An 18,995-nucleotide genomic window follows, 5' to 3' on the forward strand; every position below is an offset into this window, starting at 1 on the left:
CGACGACGAATTGCAGGTGAAGCAGACAGCGTACACCGACGCAGAGCACTCAGACTCAGAAGCCTGACATTCGCGAGCAGCTTTCGTTGGACATACCCGTAGTACAGTATGATCGCCATGTTCGAGCTCTATTGGATACTGGCGCTGATTATTCTATTTTGAGCAGCCAGTTTGCCGCAGTTCTCAAGAAGGTTTTGACTCTGTGGGCTGGTACACACATTCGCACTGCGGGTGGTCATCTTATTACTCCTCTGGGCATGTACACGGCCAGAGTTCAAATTCAAGAGTCAATATTTGTGGTAAGCTGCCTTGTTCTGAAAAGCTGTTCGCCTGACCTTATTGTGGCCGTAGATTTTCTGCGTGAATATGGCGCAATTATTGACCTCCGGAATTCTAAGGTCTCGTTTTCTACTGTGAAAGCAGTGGCCCTCAGCGGTGCAAAGCGACCACTCAATGTGCTTCGAATTTATGAGGACAGTGCCACTCTGCCACCCCGAACCAGGACCTTCGTTAATGTCAAATGCAACGCCTTTCACAATGATGACACAATAGCCGAAACTAACGTATCGTTACTGTTGACACAAGGAGTCTGCGTGGCCCGCAGTTTGATCCATCTTCACCGTGGTCTGTCAAAGGTACTTGTTACCAATTTTTCGCACGAGTATCGGCACCTTTTTCGTGACACTTTCGTAGCTTTCGCCGAACTCATCTCTGATGTCTCTGAGTGCTTGTCCACAGAAACCGTGCCACCGCCCACATCCCTCGACAATCTCGATGTCAGCTCAGAGCTATCGGTCAGCCAGCGTGACCAGCTGTTTTCATTGTTACTCGAATTCAAAGAGTGTTTTGCATCGTCTTCAAAAGTGAATCAAACTCCCATCGCCAAGCACCAGATCGTGACGTTCGATAATGTGCGCTCAATACGCCAGCACCCCTATCGCGTCTCTTCTACCGAGCGCGAAGTTATTAGGTCACAAGTTATGGAAATGCTCGAAGATGAGGTTATCCAGCCTTCCAATAAATAGCCCGTGGCCATCCCCGGTCGTTCTAGTTAAAAACAAGACGGCACATAACGTTTTTGCGTCGATTGCCACAAACTGAAGGCTGTAACCAAGAAGGATGTCTACCCCTTGCCGCGGATTGACGACTCTCTCAACCGCCTTCGGCGTGCAAAGTATTTTTCGTCCATCGATCTAAAAAGCGACTACTGGCAGATTGAGGTCGATGAGCGAGATCGTGAGAAGACGGCCTTCGTCACACCCGACGGCCTGTAAGAATTTGAAGTTCTACCTTTCGGCCTGTGTTCCACGCCGGCCACATTTCAGCGGATGATGGACACTGTCCTCGCCGGCCTTAAATGGCAGTGTTTTCTAGTCTACCTAGATGACGTGGTGGTCTTCGCAGAATCATTTGCACAACATCTTAAGCGCCTGCGGTCAGTACTCGAAGCCCTTCGATCCGCTAAATTGACACTTACGCCACTGAAATGCCACTTTGGCTACCGAGAGCTTAAATTTCTCGGCCGTGTCGTCAGCGCCGCCGGCGTGAAGACCGACACCGACAGGATTGCTGCTGTTGCGGAATTTCCGATTCCACGTGACAAGAAAGCTGTTCGCCGATTTCTCGGCTTCTGCAGGTATTACCGGCGTTTTATCGATAACTTCGCTGATCTCGCTGAACCGCTGACTCGGCTCAACCGGGGAGACACCCCTTTTGTTTGGACTCACGAACAAGAAGCTGCTTTTGCCGAGCTGCGTCTCCGTCTCCAATCGCCGCCTGTTCTAGCCCATTTAGATGAGCAGGGGGAGACAGAAATACACACCGACGCCAGTAACATTGGCCTTGGGGCGGCTCTCGTGCAACGTCAAGAGGATGTTGAACGAGTCGTCGCCTATGTCAGACGTACTTTATCCGGCGCCGAGACGAGCTATTCAACTACTGAAAAAGGAATGCCTCGCTATTATTTGGGCTGGTGCGAAATTTCGCCCTACCTTTATGGTCGCCCATTTAAAGTGGTCCCTGACCACCATTCTTTGTGTTGGCTGGCCAACCTGCGAGACCCATGTGGCCGCCTGGAGCGATGGAGCCTTCGCCTAGAGGAGTTCGATCTCACTATTGTTTATAAGTCCGGACATAAGCATGAAGATGCTGACACGCTCTCCCGTGCGCCTGTCGAGCTCGCTTCACCAGACACGGATGACGCTAACAGTTTCCTCGGAGCTGTTGATGCTCCAGATATGTCTCATCAGGAGCGTGCCGATCCAGATTTACGAGCACTGATTGATTATTTAGAAGGTCAGCCAGCCACCATACCTAAGTGCTTTTCTCGGAGCCTCTCAACTTTCTGCCTGAGAGGTGGTGTGCTTTATAAACAGAACTCTAGATCCGAGTCGAGAACCTACCTCCTCGTGGTACCCACAGCTCTAAGAGAGGAAATCCTTTCCGCGTGCCACGATGAACCAACTTCTGGCCACTTGGGCTATTCTCGCACATTTGCTAGGATACGACAGACATTCTACTGGCCCAACCTTGCCACTGTTGTTAAGTGCTATGTCAAGAGCTGTCGGCAATGTCAACGTCGGAAGGTTCCGTAATCAAATCCTGCAGGCCTCCTCATGCCCATAATACCACCACGAGCACCATTTGATCAAGTCGGCATGGACCTTCTCGGTCCTTTCCCTCGGTCCTCTGGTGGCAACCGTTGGATAATCATCGCCACAGACTATCTGACTCGCTATGCCGAGACCAAAGCGTTACCTAGTGGTACAGCGTCTGAAATTGCCCATTTCTTTGTACACCAGATCATACTACAGCACGGTGCTCCTACCTGTATTATTACTGAAAGAGGGACTGCCTTTACTTCAAAAATGATAGCCGAAGTCTTTCATCTCAGCGGTACGGCTCATCGAAAAGCTACTGCTTGCCATCCGCAGACCAATGGGCTGACGGAAAGGCTTAATAAGACCATCACGGATATGCCGGCGATGTACGTCGATGCCCAGCATAAGACTGGGGATGCGATCGTACCATATGTGACGTTCGCATATAATACGGCAGTCCAAGAGACTACGCGTTTCACGCCGGTTTCGCCTCGTTTACGGCAGGAATGTTCGGACGATACTGGATGCAATGTACCCTTGCCAAACAGATACCGAACTCTGTTCTGACGCCGAGCAGTTTTCCCAAGATGCTGAGCAAGCGCGTCAACAAGCACGCGTCCACATCACCCAGCATCAGGACAGGGATTCATGCCGGTACAACCTCCGCCACAGACAAGCTGCCTACAACACCGGGGACCAGGTATGGGTGTGGACTCCTGTTCGACGCCGCTGCCTTTCATACAAGCTAATTTGCCGCTACTTCGGACCGTATAAAATCTTGCGACGCATCAGTAGCGTCAATTACGAGGTGCTCCCGGATGAATCAGAGCACACAGGCCCTCGGCCACCTCGTCCAGAGACAGTTCATGTCGTACGATTGAAGCTGTACTTTGCACGGTGATTGACAAACTACATCTACAAACTTTTTTTTGTGGGGAGGGGGGGGGGTTGCTTTTGTACGCTTGTGTGCACGTGTGACTGTGTGCCTTACGCTTAAGGAGGGCGGAATGCCAGGGGGCGCTCGGAGTGAAAACGACGTTGAAGTGAATCGGCTCCGGACTCGCAGGACGTACCTAAACCTTGGACCGTGTAATTCCGCCTGTACCTTCTCTGTTAACCTAGCCCCAGTCGCCAACACCGTGACAATATAATTCACGCTTAGTGACAATGTCCTTGGCTTCAATCATCAGCCGTACACTTATCAATGTCACCTTTGCTCTTCTGGGTCATGCCATAGCCTAATTTATACTCTCTGTGCATATCAACGCGCCGCGCGAACAATAGAGCGGCGCCGTTGGGTAAAGTTTCGCGGCGCTGCCGCTCCCATCGCTAAGGGCTCCACTGACGTAGGTGTCGAGGCGCACGGGTACGAACATCGGCGCGGGGCAGGAGCGCTAGTATTCGCTCTCGGGATAACTGTCCCTAAGCATGAATCGTGCATATTCAGCATATTTACTTCGTAAGGCCGACATACTCTAAGCCTAACAAGTGATCATAATACTTGTTAGGCAATACACCAACGTTATATAACATTTTGTGTGAGGCAGTTTCAAGAAATTGCGCATGGCTCGTAAAACTGCATGACTGCTCCGCTACGCCAATGGTAATAGAAAAATTACAATGCTAGTCTACGCTGCTGTAAAACAAAATATAAAAAAAAGACACCAGTATATTTACACATTTCACAACAGCAGTTGTGCTACAAGAGTACCATGTAGAAGTGGTGTGATGAATAGTTGACACAAGTAGGGAAAAATGTTCGCAGTGGCTGCTGTCACTGATAGCACTTTAGAAGCCAGCTTGATTTACAGAAGATTGGAACAACTGCATCGCAGTATGCCAGTGCGATCAGTAAGGAGAACAATATTGGTATCAGCGGTTACTTTCAATGATTCAGCGCGTCGTACAAACGTTCTTTTTTTTAACTTCAGAAAACAAGGAAAGACAAATATACGCGTTGCATCTTTCTGTATCGCTCCCTCCAAAGTAACATCACAATAGGCAAAGCTTGTGTTTTTATTTCTTCACTGAATTGTGCAGTTAGTGAAAAAAAAAAAATACTGCGCTGCATGGAGCACATGTAACATACCACACAGATTAGCTAACCAGGGAGGAAGATAGCACCGCAGCCTAGAATATACGCGTGCATATTTAATATTATTATTATCTTCAGTTCAGTTCAGTCGTTCAGTCGTGCCCGACTCTTCGTTACCCTATGGACCATATCACGCCACGCTTTCCGGTCTCTCACTATCTTCCTAACATCATATAACTTCATCTGCAGCGCCTCGAGGATGTCATCTAACCATCGCATTCGCTGCCTACCCCTTCTCCGGTGACCCTCAACCTTTCCCAACATCAAATCTTTCTCCACCGACTCCTCTCTTCTCATCAGATGACCAAAGTAGCTGAGCTTTAACTTTAGAATTTGACCCTCCAATGAGTAGTCAGGGTTTATGGTCGACAACATCGACTGATTTGATCTTCTGGCCGTCCAAGGATCTCTCAAGAGTCTCCGCCAGCACCAGAATTCAAACGCGTCAATTCTTCGGCGGTCAGCCTTCTTCACAGTCCAACTCTCGCATCCATACATCACAACTGGAAAGACCATAGCACGCGTTATACGGATCTTGGTTGGCAGTGTAATGTCTCTGCTCTTTACTAGGCGGTCAAGGCTAGCCATGGATTTCTTTTCCAGAAGCAGGCGTCTCCTAATTTCATGGCTGTAGTCTCCTCCTGGGTTAATGTTGCAGCCCAAGAAGAGAAAACCTGTCACAGCTTCCACTTGTCCCTTGATGCTCCAGGACTTGATAGGGCAAGACGCCATGATCTTTTTCTTTTTTAATGTTCAGTTTAAGCCCAAACTTGTCACTCGCTTCTTGTACGCGCATCAGAAGTCTCTTGAGTTCCACTTCACTTTCTGCCATTAAAGTGGTATCATCCGCATCTAAGGTTGTTGATACGTTTCCCAGCAATCTTCACTCCAGCTGAAGACTCGTCCATACCGGCCTTCCTCATGATGCACTCAGCATATAGGTTAAATAGGCAGGGTGACAGTATGCAGCCTTGTCTCAATCTCAATCGGAAACCAATCAGTAAGACCATGCCCAGTTCTGACTATGGCCTCTTGCCCTTCATAAAGGTTCCTGAGGAGACAGATGAGGTGAATTGGAACTTCCATCTCTTGGAGAGCTTGCCACAATCTGCTGTGATCTACGCAGTCAAACGCTTTCGCATAATCAATAAAGCAGAAGTAGATGGGTTTCTGGAACTCTCTTGCTTTTTCCATGATCCAGCGAAGGTTGGCAATCTGGTCTCTAGTTCCGCTGCCCTTGAGAAACCCAGCTTGCACGTCCGGAAGCTTCCGACCCACATACTGCTGCAGCCTATCTTGGAGTAATTTCAACATCACCTTGCTAGCATGCGAAATAAGCGCGATCGTGCGGTAGTTGGAACAATCTTTGGCACTGCCTTTCTTTGGAATGGGGATGTAAACTGACCTCCTCTAATCCTGTGGCCATTGCAGGGCTGTCCAAATTTTCTGACATAATGTATACAGAACGTTAACAGTGTCTTCATGGTTGAGGTTTTGAAGCAACACAGCTGGAATGCCATCAATTCCGCTAGCCTTGTTCTTAGCAAGGCTGACTAAGGCCCATTGAACTTCACTCTTCAGGATGCCCGGCTCGAGGTCAGTACTCACAACCGTCTTATGTTGGGTTTGCACATCCGGGTCCTTCTTGTACAGTTCTTCTGTGTATTCCTGCCACCTCTTCTTTATCTCTGAGGCTTCAGTGAGGTCCCTGCCTCGTTGGTCCTTTGTCACGCCCAGCTTAGCACAGAAGCTTCCTTTGATATCTTTGGTTGCCTTACACAGAGCTCTTGTGTTCCTCAATTGGCTGTTGTCCTCAACGGCTTGGCACTGTATGTTCAGGAAGGTATTTTTATCTCTCCTTGCTATTTTGAAAATCCGCATTGAGAACCTTGTATTTTTCTCTTTTCCCTATAACATTTGCCATCCTCCTTTCCTCAGCTATTTGCAAAGCCTCTTCAGATAACCAGTTTGCTTTCTTGCTTTTCTTTTGCTTTGGAACTACCTTAGTAGCAACATCTTGTATTATATCACGAACATCAGTCCACATCTCTTCGGGCTCTCTGTCTTCTAGATCTAATTCTTGAAATCGATTCCTCACTTCCACAGCACATTCTAATGGAATTTGATCCAGATCATACCTGAAAGGTCTTCTAGTTTTCTGCGTTTCCCTCAATCGAAGCTTAAATTTGGCAACAAGAAGCTGATGATCGGTGCCACAATCGGCCCCAGGCCTTGTTTTTACTGCTTTTATAGAGCTTCTCCATCTCTGTCGGCAAAGAATATAATCAATGTGATTCCTGTACAGACCGTCCGGCGAAGGCCATGTGTACAGGCGCCTCTTGTGTTGTTGAAAATGAGTATTCGCTATGGTCAGGTTGTTTTCTTGACAAAACTCTACTAGCCTCTGCCCAACGTCATTTGGCTCACCAAGACCGAACTTGCCTTAAATTCTGGATATTTCTTCACTCCCCACCTTAGCATTCCAGTCTCCTAAGAGAAAAAAGGATGTCTGATGATGGATTGCGGTCTAAAAGGCATTGCAGGTCAGCATAAAATCTCTCAACGTCAGCTTCTTCAGCAGTAGTGGTTGGTGCATTGACTTGAATAACCGTTATGTTGAAAGGGTGACCCTGGATCCGAAGTGAAATCATTTGGTCGTTTTTGGGGTTGTACCCTAGCACTACTTTGTCCATTCCTTTGTTTACTATGAGAGCGACCCCATTCCTTCTCCTAGATTCGTGCCCACAATAAAATACATAATGGTTACCGGAATTAAATTCGCCCATTCCGGTCCACTTGAGCTCGCTGATACCCAAGATATCAATGTTCAATCTGTCCATTTCTCGCTTGATGACATCCAGTTTACCTTGCGTCATAGACCTTACATTTCATGTTGCTATGTGATATATCTCCTTGCAACATCGGACTTTCCGGTCGCTTCCCGACACATCCACAACTGAGCGTCCTTTTAGCTTTAGCCCAGCCGCTTCATTCGTCCTGGAGCTACTAGGAATCGCCCTTTGGTCATCCGCAGTAACATGTGGGACGCCTTTTAACCTGGGGGCGCATCGTCCAGCGCCATATTATTAATGCTGTTGTGACTGGTCATAGGGTTTTCTTGGCAGGAAATACTGGAGTGGGTTGCCATTACCTTCTCCAGTGAATCATATTTTGTCATAACTCTCTGCCGTGACCTGTATATCTTGGGCGGCCCTACACAGCAGAGCTCGCGACTTCATCGAGTTTTGCAAACCCCTCCGCCACGACAAGGCAGTGATCCATGACCTCACTGACGCATAATAAACACACTTCTGGTGCTGTCATTTTTCACAGGCCTTAATGCGGTTGAGTACGAGTTTTGCGGTTTCCGATGCTAGAGAGGAACAGCGATTTAGTTGACAAGGAAAACTAATATAGGCTTTGCATGATTCGGCTTAACTCAATTTAAAGTAGTCATCTTCACAATAGGTAAATCTTGGGTTTCCAGCTTATGACAATATTTCGTAATTAGCGTTTACTGCAAAAAAAAGAAAACCTCGCTGGAGCACATCCAAGACACTACGCAGACGAGCTAGGCAGGGAAGCAATTAGCACTTCAGTCCAGAAAGCCCACGTGTACATCTAACATTACTACTTCAGTATTGACGCTTAGTGAACACAGTTTTTGGTGCTGTCACTATTTTTTATAAGCCTCAAAGCAGTTGAACACTACGCAGCGATCGCCGGAAGAACAAAGCAAAGCTGGCACTTACCAGTTGGTACAATGCTGTATTCCTGCAGCACCTGAATGCCAATTAAAGTAGAAGCATGACCTTGCACACTGCAAAACAGTCCACGAAACAGCGAGAAAGCGGCAGCGTGTAGCTATCCGGACCGCTTTGCTACACGGCGCACCCGGCACTCACCTGTCGCGGGTGACCCTACGTCGTTGTCGGGATCTCTCGGCAGCCAGCGGCGTAACTTCTCAACGGAGGAGGAGCGGCGGCGATGGCCTCGGAGCGCGGAGTTGCCAGTAACAGAATGTATAAAGGAGGCTATGGTCATGTTTATGTATATCTTGGATCACTGCTGGCGTAGTCTTTTTCAGTATGCTTAACTAAGTAACATTCCATTTTGTTACTCCTTTTTAGTCATTTTTACTTTTAGAGGTCGTGCTTAGCGACCTCGTCATGAGATACCGTTGGCTCTAGTTGTCATTAGTGTGCGTACCTACTAACAGTGGGGATACTTTGCTGACCTTATGGCTTAGTGTCCTCTCCTCACCTAAATATGTATACATTACTGACATTGCCTATTTACCGACGAAGCCGACATACACTTTTCGTCTACCTGGCATTCTTAAAGCTATACTAATAAAACGAAGTGAGCAAAGGAGGAGGCGGACCTCAATCACTAGCTAGCGTTCCGACAAGAGGACTTATCTTCATTTGGGCAGACTGAATTGGAACTTTTCATCATATGGCATGACAAAGAATCTACCCATGATCGTCCATCTCGTGATAGAGAAACTTATTCCATAAGCTATGTAAATAGACAAAATGAACATAGATCGTTACTCTACTGTCTGCCTACCTCTGCGACCTGCGGTTAGGTCCTCGAGCGCGATTTCTAATCGTGTGATCTGGTAGAAACGGTGATACTGTTTAGCTGAGTGTATGAGCCTTGCTGTAGAAGTGTGTCAGGTTTTACACCTTATTGTGGAAATTAGTGACTAGTGCTAGTGCTCTGAGACTGAATATTACAGTAGGTGTCGCTAAGAGCAGGTATCGATTAGAATAACCTGCGTAAAGCGGATGTGTTTATGACAAGCATGAAATCAGGAATTGATTGTGTGTCGATTAGGTGGACACTGCTCTAGGTTGAGGCGATCGGCGAAAGCGGGACAGACGCAGACGAGAGAGACGAATGTTGGAAGACATTGAGGAAACGCTTATGAAATAACGGAGAGAGAGAAGCTCGAGCGAGGAAAGGAACATCACTGAGATAAATAAGTTTCCCGAAGAGCACCACAAGCAGCGCCAGCATGAACTGAAGACCATGTGCTTCAGCCTAGAGATAGCTAGAGTTAGCTAAACAGAGTTAATGGCCGTGGGAAGCCCGACTATTTTGAAAGCATGGTGAAGCCAAAAGGCCAAGATCAAGGATCTCCTAGTACCGTGCAAGCTTGGGGAGGAGATTGAACTATTTTTGTTCAACTTGCAGAGTGCTTGTTAAGGGCCGATGATTCCATCCAACGTTTGGCCACAGAACCCTCAACGGCTCTAACATGCTAAGCTGCCCAAGTAGTGGCCCAGCTGAAGAAAGAAGGTAGTCTACTATATGCACTAAATTAAAGGTAACACCAATGAAGAAATGCCTTTTATTCTTTGCAGCTTTCGTCGTCGTATAAGAGACAAGCAAATACCTCTAACGAATCACTTTCAGTTATTTACTGCAACATGAAAGTTAACCTGACGGAATGGTTGAAAGGATAGGAAGTGTTTGGGAGTCATCCCTGATTAGCGGAGGCAATTTGCCTGTAGCTGTGCTATAACTCCCTGCACGACGAAATGGCCATTTGGGCGCAGTATACACCAGGTGAGAAAATTATAGAACAAAACGCGCGACAAAGTCAGCGGAACAGATCCGTCGCACACGACCGTCCAATAAGGGATAAGATCGGCGAAGCTCCGAACTGATAAAGGGAAAGGTGTGAAAAGCTCGGAGGCGGAATTGTGAACAGCAGGAATGCGACATAGTGGAGGCATAAACCTCTTCTGGGCAGCAGCCAGCAAAAAATATACTATAAGGCTTCTCAATCTGAAAAATCGATTATCCCCGTCGGGGTGGTGCAGTGGTAAGACGCCCGACTACTGTGCCGGAGTACCCGGGTTCGAACCCGACCTCGGCGGCTGCGGAGGCGAAACGAAGAGGCGTCCGTGTGCTGTGCGATGTCAGCGCACGTTAAAGATCCCCAGGTGGTCGAAATTACTCCGTAGCCCTCCACTATGGCTCCTCTTTCTCTCTCTCTCCACTTTCACTCCCACCTTCCTCCCTTCCCTCCCGGCGCGGTTCAGGTGTCCACATAACAAGTGTGACAGATACTGCACCTTTCCTTTCCTGTGAACCAATTATTATTATTATTAAATCGATTATGTATTATCGTTGCATGCAAAATACTGGAACATTTTGCGGAAGCTCCTTAATTCTAACGCCGTTTCCTCTTCGACAGAAGCTGATAATGAGAACCTGCGAGTTTTGAAACCAAGCCTACGAGACATTCCAGTAAATAGCACCCAGATCGCGTATTGAGGAATTAGAGAGCCGCCATAGTAGTGGTCCACCTGACGTACATATTACAGAACATTTTACGACAGAATGTGAGTGGATACGGCAGCTAGATGAGGACTATAACGCTTGCCTGCCGATCTTAGGGGCAAGGATTGAATGTCTCTTTTAGGTTCCGAGCAAAGAAGCAGTGGTGCCGAAGAGCCTTCCGGAATAATTACCATGCTTTTTTCAAAGCATTAATAGCCGAGGCTAAAAGGAAATGGCCAGATTCGCGATAGAATTTAACTTGGCTCACTCGTGCCAAGGCTCACGAGATGTCGGATGAAACTAATTCGTAGAAATTTTATTATTCTAACTGGGCTAAGATTGGGATGGAAACGCACAGCAAGTGCGATCAGGATCAGACCACCGATGGAACTGTCCTAGAGGATGAGGCACCAAACCATGTCGCGAGAGTCGGCGCCATGCATACCTTGGTACATCTACGCATGGACAGGGATGATGAATTAAACCGAAAACTTCTATCAAGAAAGCAAGTGGCAGAAGTTCATCATTTCATACCGCCAGTATGAAGACTGCGCCAGCCCGGTGGGGTGGCGCAGGAGTTACGGCGCTCGACTACTGTTCCCAAGGAAGCGGGATCAAATCCCGGCCTCGGCGGCCTCTTTTCGATGGAGGCGAAAAGCAAGGCGCTCGTGTGCTGTGCGTTGTCAGTGCACGTTAAAGAATCCCAGGTGGTCGAAATTTTTGGTGTTCTCCACTACGGCGTCTCTCATAGCCTGAGTCGCTTTGGGACGTTAAACCCCACAAAACAACATAAACAGTATGAAAACTCGAAGGGGTTCGATTCGACATAGTGCTACAGAAGTAAGGGAGGGATTCTTGTTGATGACGTTGAGTGGAGGCTCATGCCACCTCCCGGTAAAGAAACCTAAGGCAAGGCTGCTTCAGGAATTCTACTGGTCATTATTTCAAAGAGTCCAAAACTTCGTCAAAACTTTCGATATTTACCGGCGAGTATTGGGGGGACTATTAAAAGCTCTAATGAGGGTGACCTCCTGTAATCAATGAACCTATGTTATCCCCAGTTGACCCGCATTCTGTGATTAAGTTAAGCTGTTGCTATATAATACTAGTATTTTGTCTGGCAAGTTTGTCGAAGCAGTTCCGCTCCATGAACTGAACTCGGTGAACATTGTGGGCGGGCTCTTTTCACTAATTTCTTTATATAAGCTCTACGGCTGAGTCACACAGCAATCAGTGAAGCCATTTGCCACGTGAGTTGACGAGAGTTGTACTGGAAAAGAGCGGCATCCAGATTATTCACGGCCTCATTACGCACCCTCAGAGCAGCAGAGTGTAAACATGACGTTCGGGTTAGAGATGAGAGCTAAGAGTGATGCAATCACCGCAAGGCCTGGCCGCGTATCTCTAAAAAACAATGTTCGCTCTCCATGCGGTGGTACATGAAGCTGTTTGTTTCAGTCCAAACAGACCTGGCGTACACGCGATGACTGAGTTCTCTCGAGGTGGGAGAGGTGTATGGAAGCCTGCTGTCGACGCCATAACCGCGGGGGAGTATGTGTATGGCTTGCTCAAGGGGCTTTAATTGTGCAGCGAGCCAGCAGATGGAAATACGAGGCCCGCACAAAAAACAGCAAGGCGGGACTACGACAATAAGGCGAGCCCACGCACATGTTCAGTGGACGATAAAGTATATTTTTTTCTGACAGCAAGTTAGGAAGCTGTTCGACACTAATAACGTCATAGCGTTACCCGGCAGGAAATCGATAATTTACCTCTTCAAAGTGACGTGATTTACCGGTGAAGGACCTATAACTCACATTGCATTAAATCTACCGGAAGAGATCAATACGGAGTTCATGTTCCTGGACGGTGAACCAGATCATACTCTTTCAATGGCAGGCTTGCGAAAATCTAACCCAGTGATCCTTTGAGCAAGGAAAACATAGTATAACCATTAACAACTTCTTCAGGAGTTTAGAAATATTTCTGGAGACCATCTCGGTAAGATGTATTTGTTGGAGCATGGCGCTGAGCTAACCAGTGAAGAATCTGTCCGCTGTCGGACTTGCAGAGTGTCTTAGACAACACTAAGTGGTTGGGGTAACCATGAGCATAAAGCGCAAACGCAAACTTTACAATAGAAGTTAATGTGTCTTTTTCCCTACTTTCATGCCATCTACGTGTTTACTGCTATCGCAATGCTTGCATTTCCTCTGCATGCTGATGGTTACACCCACCCACTTAGTGATTGGTGGCAGTGTACGCACGTCTGATCCATATAAGTGCTTCATATGTTTTCATTTTTAGTCTCCGTGTTCTTATACTTACTCGCGCGTATTCCCTAACCCTTTAATATGTGAAATGAAGATCCAAGTTTTGCGAATTTTGAAATGTTCTGCATTATTTCCCCGGACCCTGGTGAAATCAGTTTCGTCTTGCCGTAACATTGGCTTGAGTAATGATGATGCCTCGTGTATTTATCTTGTGCTCACAAGTATCATTTCTTTTGACTTCTTCCTGCTATGCCTGTTGGCGTAAAAACATCTTGAAGCCATCAAACATCCATAATTGATGCAATAATTATTTAAAAATAAACAAGGACGCATCGCTACTACTTTGTAGAATTAGACTACACAGCTACGATGGGTTTAATATCTTGGTGCAATATATTAAAGAAATGATTGAAGACAGACCCACAAAAACATCAGAGTCAACATCTGTTTTTTATAAACCTCTCTTTACCTTCTAACATTTCTTCGAGTTTAAGCCCGGAACAAGCTATCTAAATTGAAGCTCTGAAGACAACGAATTCAGATGAGTTACTGTAAAGTCGACATGAATAAAAATAGCAGTGGCCGGATGTACATAGCGAAAGCTTTCTGGCCGCGTCACTCTTACGCCTACTCTCTAGGCGAATGGCACGTTGTTCTTCGGTTTCTAGAGCCCGCTGAAGTCTCTTGGTCGCAGTCCATCGTTTATCAAGTGCCGTCTTCAGTGCAGCAGGACTCAGGTCTCTTCCCCGGCTGCTGTTGCTGCTGCTAGCGGTCGAGACATCGGACGTGAAACGTGTCCTTCTCGCGGCGGCATATCCACAGCTTTTAGCCAGTGGCTATTCGTGTCCTCTTCATCTCGTGCCGATGTCGATTCAAGGCCTCCTTTTGCTAAGCAGGCTGTCGCTGTCCATACTGCCGCCTCAGGTGTGGTTGCGGCGCATGGTACCTCTCCTTTTTAATATTCTGACATGTTATTAGGCATGCGCCACAGCTGGCGAAGAGAGCGGAGGCGAACGCGATGACGAGACGAGCGGTGTGACGTCATACCAAAAGGCCGCGGTGGCTCCGCTGCGAGGAGCACGGTGTGAAGTTATGCCAGATGGCGCGGCGAGCGTACGGCGTCAGCGGCGTCCGCCAGCTGCGGCGGTTGCTAGGCAACGGTTCAAGGTCTGTCTCTGTGCCTCCTCGGAGCACACAGCTTGGGAGAATCTTAATGATACTCTAGGTAGCGACCACTGCGTCCTATGACTTACCGTCCACACGCACGCGTCCCGCAGGCCCTGCGGCCAAGCCAAGCTTATCCCGGTACCATAATTTAGGACAGCTCACATCCCTAACAACCTACTCTCAGAAGGACACGATGCATGGGCCAAAAACTAATTGATCTGAAGGGCGAACACACACAGACGCTCCCCTTAATGGACGACCAGCCTGCGGTGGATAACCACCTCCTTCATCTTTGGGAGGCCCGCCGTGGTCTAGTCCGGTGGTGGAGCGTACCCACACGACGAACAAGCGGCTCCGGTTGCGCTTATGCCAACTTACGACACAGGCCGAGCAGTATGCGTCCCAGCTGATGGATTCCAACTGGATTGCAAGATGCGATAGGGCCGCGGGACAGATGAGCTCCAAAGTACCTGGCAGCTCTTCCACGCGCTTCTCGACTGGGTCAGCACGGGCGGTGAATCACAACGAAATCTAAAACGCTTCTACACATACCCGGGTACTACCGTTCAGCTTGCGGAAGATTTGTGCTCCCTTACCTCCGTTGCATAGAGGATCCAAAAGGGTCTGAGTTCCAGTATGCTGGGCAACCGCATAAAGAGCTGGATGCTCCTTTCATTCTTCACAATCTTAATGCAGCTGTCGCTAAGATGAGGCGCGGTGCGGCTCCCGGCAGAGACCGCATAACAGTCACAATGCTCGCAAATCTGCCGGATCAGCCGTACGCCCGACTCTTCGAATTCTTTAATAATAATTGGGATTTCTAAGGGCCCTCGCAGGAGGAATGGAAGAATTACCAGTAGAAAAAAACTAAAGAATCGTGTCAAAAATACGACAAACTATTCTGTAGTTTTGTCGTAAACGGCAGATTTTTCTGTAACTTGTATATACAGAAATTTCTGATTCTACTACAGAACATTCTGTTGTCACAACAGGTTTGCTGTCAAACACCGCACAGAAATTCTGCCGTAACAACATAAGTTTTTTGTAATTGATTCCGACTGGGTTTTCTAGTGACTTTCATTCCAAAGCCCGAGAAGGCGGTAAACTTTGATAATCTGCGCCCCATGTCCCTCAATGAATGTGTCGGAAAGCTTATCGAGACGATGGTACCCGGTCGTTTCTCCCCATACCTCGAGGATATTGAGTTTTGCGCCTACACAATGTACAGCTTTAGACCCCATTTGTCAGCTCAGGGCATCTTGATTCAACGTCGATGAGATATCAAACTTGTTAGGCGTAGAGACAGGGCCATCATTGCGCTGGACATGAGGGGAGCGTTCGATAATGTAAAATAGGGTTCTATCCTCTCTAACCTCAGCCGCACCAAGTGCGGGCCAAGGGCGTTTGCTTACATCCGAAACTTCCTTTGCCAGCTACGAGCCCTCCTCGGGATCGATGATTAGGAGTATAGTTCCTACCGTGTGAGAACCTGAGGTACACCCCAGAGGGCTGTGTGTTCGCCCTTCTTGTTCAACATAGCCATAATGGTTCTCCCCAAACTACTGCAGCAGGTGGAGGAGGTGCAACATGCACTTTACTGCGGTGACATCACCCTCTGAACCAACACAGGATCAATTGTCGCCACGGAGGAGAGCCTCCAGCAGGCAGCCACTTAGTCGACACATATGCTAACACCTGTGGGGTCACCTGTGCCCCCGCAAAATCGGAACTGCTGCGCATTCGCGCTGCCAAGACCGATCCCACGTCGATAACCATCTTCCTGCTCGAGGGGCCTGTGCGCGAGGTGGATGAGATCCCGGTCTTGGGCCTCCATATCCACCGTTGGCTCAAAACAGACACTACAATCGCTAAGCTTAAGTGCACTGAGGACCTGGTGGGCCACATGCTTCGCTGGGTATCGAACCGGCGCGGGGGCCTCCGGGGACGCGACGCACTCCATCTTGTGCAGGCCCACGTTACCAGCCGCATGCTAAATTATACTCCGTACCTCAGCGCAGCCAATGTGTTACAACTCGACACAATCATTAGGAATGTAGTGAAGCGGGCATCGGACTTCTCAATCACAAATTGCCCGGACCGACTTCTCGGTCTGGGGGGGGGGGGGGGCTTTGCACCTTTCAGGAGTTGCGGCAGGTGCATACCGTTATCCAGTTTACGCGCTTGGCGCAAATGGGGCCAGAAAAACGTCTGCTCAAGCGCCTCAAAATCCCACCACCTTGTGTTCCGGAGGGCGAAACTCGCCGTATTCCCGAGGGTTGGTGACACAAGCTGTGGGTGGACACTGTCCCACGCAATAGGAATCCGGACCTCCACTAAGGCCTTCGCTTAGCTCGAGTGCGTGCGCTTTACTGCACTCTAAACACGGCTCCAAACCAGGGGTCTACTACGTCGATGCGGCTGGTCCGACCCGTTCGGGCCACTACACGGCTCGCAGTAGTGTACTGCAACACACAGTTCAATGGGCTCTTTCCGAGCCGGGAGTGCTTATCGAGCCGATGAAGTCGCAATTGCCGTCGCGGTTTCTGACCCTCAATGCAGAATGCCCATCACAGACTCGAGGTTCGCCTCTGCAAGTTATACGAGCGGTGAGGTGGGCACACTGGCTCATCGCTTGCTTTAGAAATCGGTTCGCGACATGGAACTCCAGCCTGGACGCATCGTGTGGGCGCTGGCCCATCAAGCACTACCAAGGAACGAAGCGGTAAATGCAGCTGCTCGTGCGCTTATCCTCCGGGCACCAAGCCTCCGAACCCCCGACGATGTGCTATGCCGACCGCTTCCGATATTGACGACTGTAAAGCTCGGTACCAACAGCACACACCTCCAGCGAAGGGCCTGTCGAAGGCCGACGAAAGCGTTCTGCGACAGCTGCAGACCAACACTATTCGGTGCCCGGCCCAGGCTGCTCGCTACCAACCAAATATTAAACCCGACTTTCCACACTGTGAAGAGAGTCGTTGCTCTTTACCGCACAAGGTGTGGACATGTCAACCTAGTCTACAGTTTCCTTCCCATTCCACCCCACTGAAAAGGCTTGGGAGGCTTTCCTCCTCGGGTGCTCGTCGGTTGGAGCCCAAAAGGCCCTGGCCCGCCGTGCTCGCGAAGCGGCTTGCACTGGTGGCGGCCCGGTCTGGGGCTGCTGACCAACTGAGGCCGGCGTTCGCCATCTTCGCCGGCTTGCGTCCTCTTATAAATGAAATAAAACGTTTAACAAGCAAGTGCAGCCAAATTGCAAGTTCGTGGCCCATGTAGCTTTCGCTACAAAAATGCTTGAGATAAGTAGAGGGGCGAAAACAAATATATGTTTTAATATTACACCCCACCTCCTAATTAATTGGTACAGAGGCTGCGCTCACTCGCATTTGCCCTGGAGCGCATGCTATTATCTCGTTTTGGACTAGTGTATTCATGTATGCGAGTAAATTTGACTGGCTAAATTTTGTCACACCGTGTAATAATACCTCGGGAGGTCAATTTTCTCTTTCAATGTTTTAATTTGATTCGCTGTTTGTCAGCACTGAGCATGAATGCATTCGCGGCCATGAGTTCCTGTAGCGCGTCTGTTATTTCTGGCGTTTCATCTTTTCGATGTACAACAGAGTCCACACGCTGGCCACCGGTTTTTCTCATAACGGGGCTAGTAAAAGTTTCGCTTTAAAACAGGGGCGCCTTTAGCGTATCCGACTTGCAAAATGCTTTTGATGCGCGCATTGCTGGAGGCGCGGAACGAGGAGAGCAATTTTTTCAGAACGCATTCACATTTGAAGCATTTGTTGAAGGGTCAAAGGAAAGAAAACAAGGTTTCTAGACCATTTGAAAACGGCTAGTGCTGGCAGTCGATCCCCTGAATATATATCTAGAGCCTTCCAACAAGACAAAAACATGCAGTCGCATGTTCACCCCCAGTGAAATACAGGCGTGCTGACTGTCACGGCAAAATTGCATTTACTCTGCTCTTGCTTTATTTGCAGGTCGGGTGGAATGTCACTCTTCCGTGTATCACCCCTGTGGAGCAGCTTTTTTGCTGTTTTCGCGACTATCATAATTGGAGTGCTCTTCAGTGCCATGGCAGGTATCCAAACTATGTCCATACTCTTGGCTTTTTTCTTTTTTTCTTTTTTTACGGATTCAGCTGTTCACGCTGCCAGACTATGCTTATTGGGCGTGACGAGCTCATGGGAGGTATAGGTTGTGCCACATTAATTATATGCTACTTAAATATCTTCGCGCCTTCCCATAATGGTTAAGGGATAAACATGCTCGCATAGCAGGAGCCAATAGGAGAGACGGTACTAGACTGCCTCCCCATTTACTCAACTGGTTAAGAAGCACCACATGATCGTCAAGAGCTGTCATAGGCACAATATTAGGTGCCTAATAAACGGTGTACAAGGCGCTCTACAAAAATGTGTTATTGGTTTGTTTGCCAAATGTTATACAGGGGGACGCATTTAAGGAGAAGCAGAGGTTAAACATAGAAATAAACGGACCGTTTCAGGAGCGGAGAAAAATATTATAATAGCACCAAGAGGAATGGTTTTG

The 18,995-nt window shown here is 48.3% G+C and overlaps 1 protein-coding gene across 1 annotated transcript in view; it reads left to right on the top strand.

Annotated features, from left to right (window-relative positions):
• Positions 1–18,726, top strand: part of LOC146209317 (sodium-coupled monocarboxylate transporter 2-like) — a 76,791-nt gene extending 58,065 nt beyond the window's left edge. The window contains exon 14 of the mRNA XM_084587385.1: positions 18,425–18,726. Coding sequence (XP_084443511.1) covers positions 18,425–18,641 — 217 coding nt within the window. The 3' untranslated portion in view covers positions 18,642–18,726. The remainder of the gene's footprint in view (positions 1–18,424) is intronic.
• The last annotated feature ends 269 nt before the right edge of the window (positions 18,727–18,995 follow it).

Source organism: Amblyomma maculatum, chromosome 1 (genome assembly GCF_055883805.1).
Source record: "Amblyomma maculatum isolate TAMU_Amacu chromosome 1, ASM5588380v1, whole genome shotgun sequence".
Lineage (NCBI taxonomy): Eukaryota > Metazoa > Arthropoda > Arachnida > Ixodida > Ixodidae > Amblyomma > Amblyomma maculatum.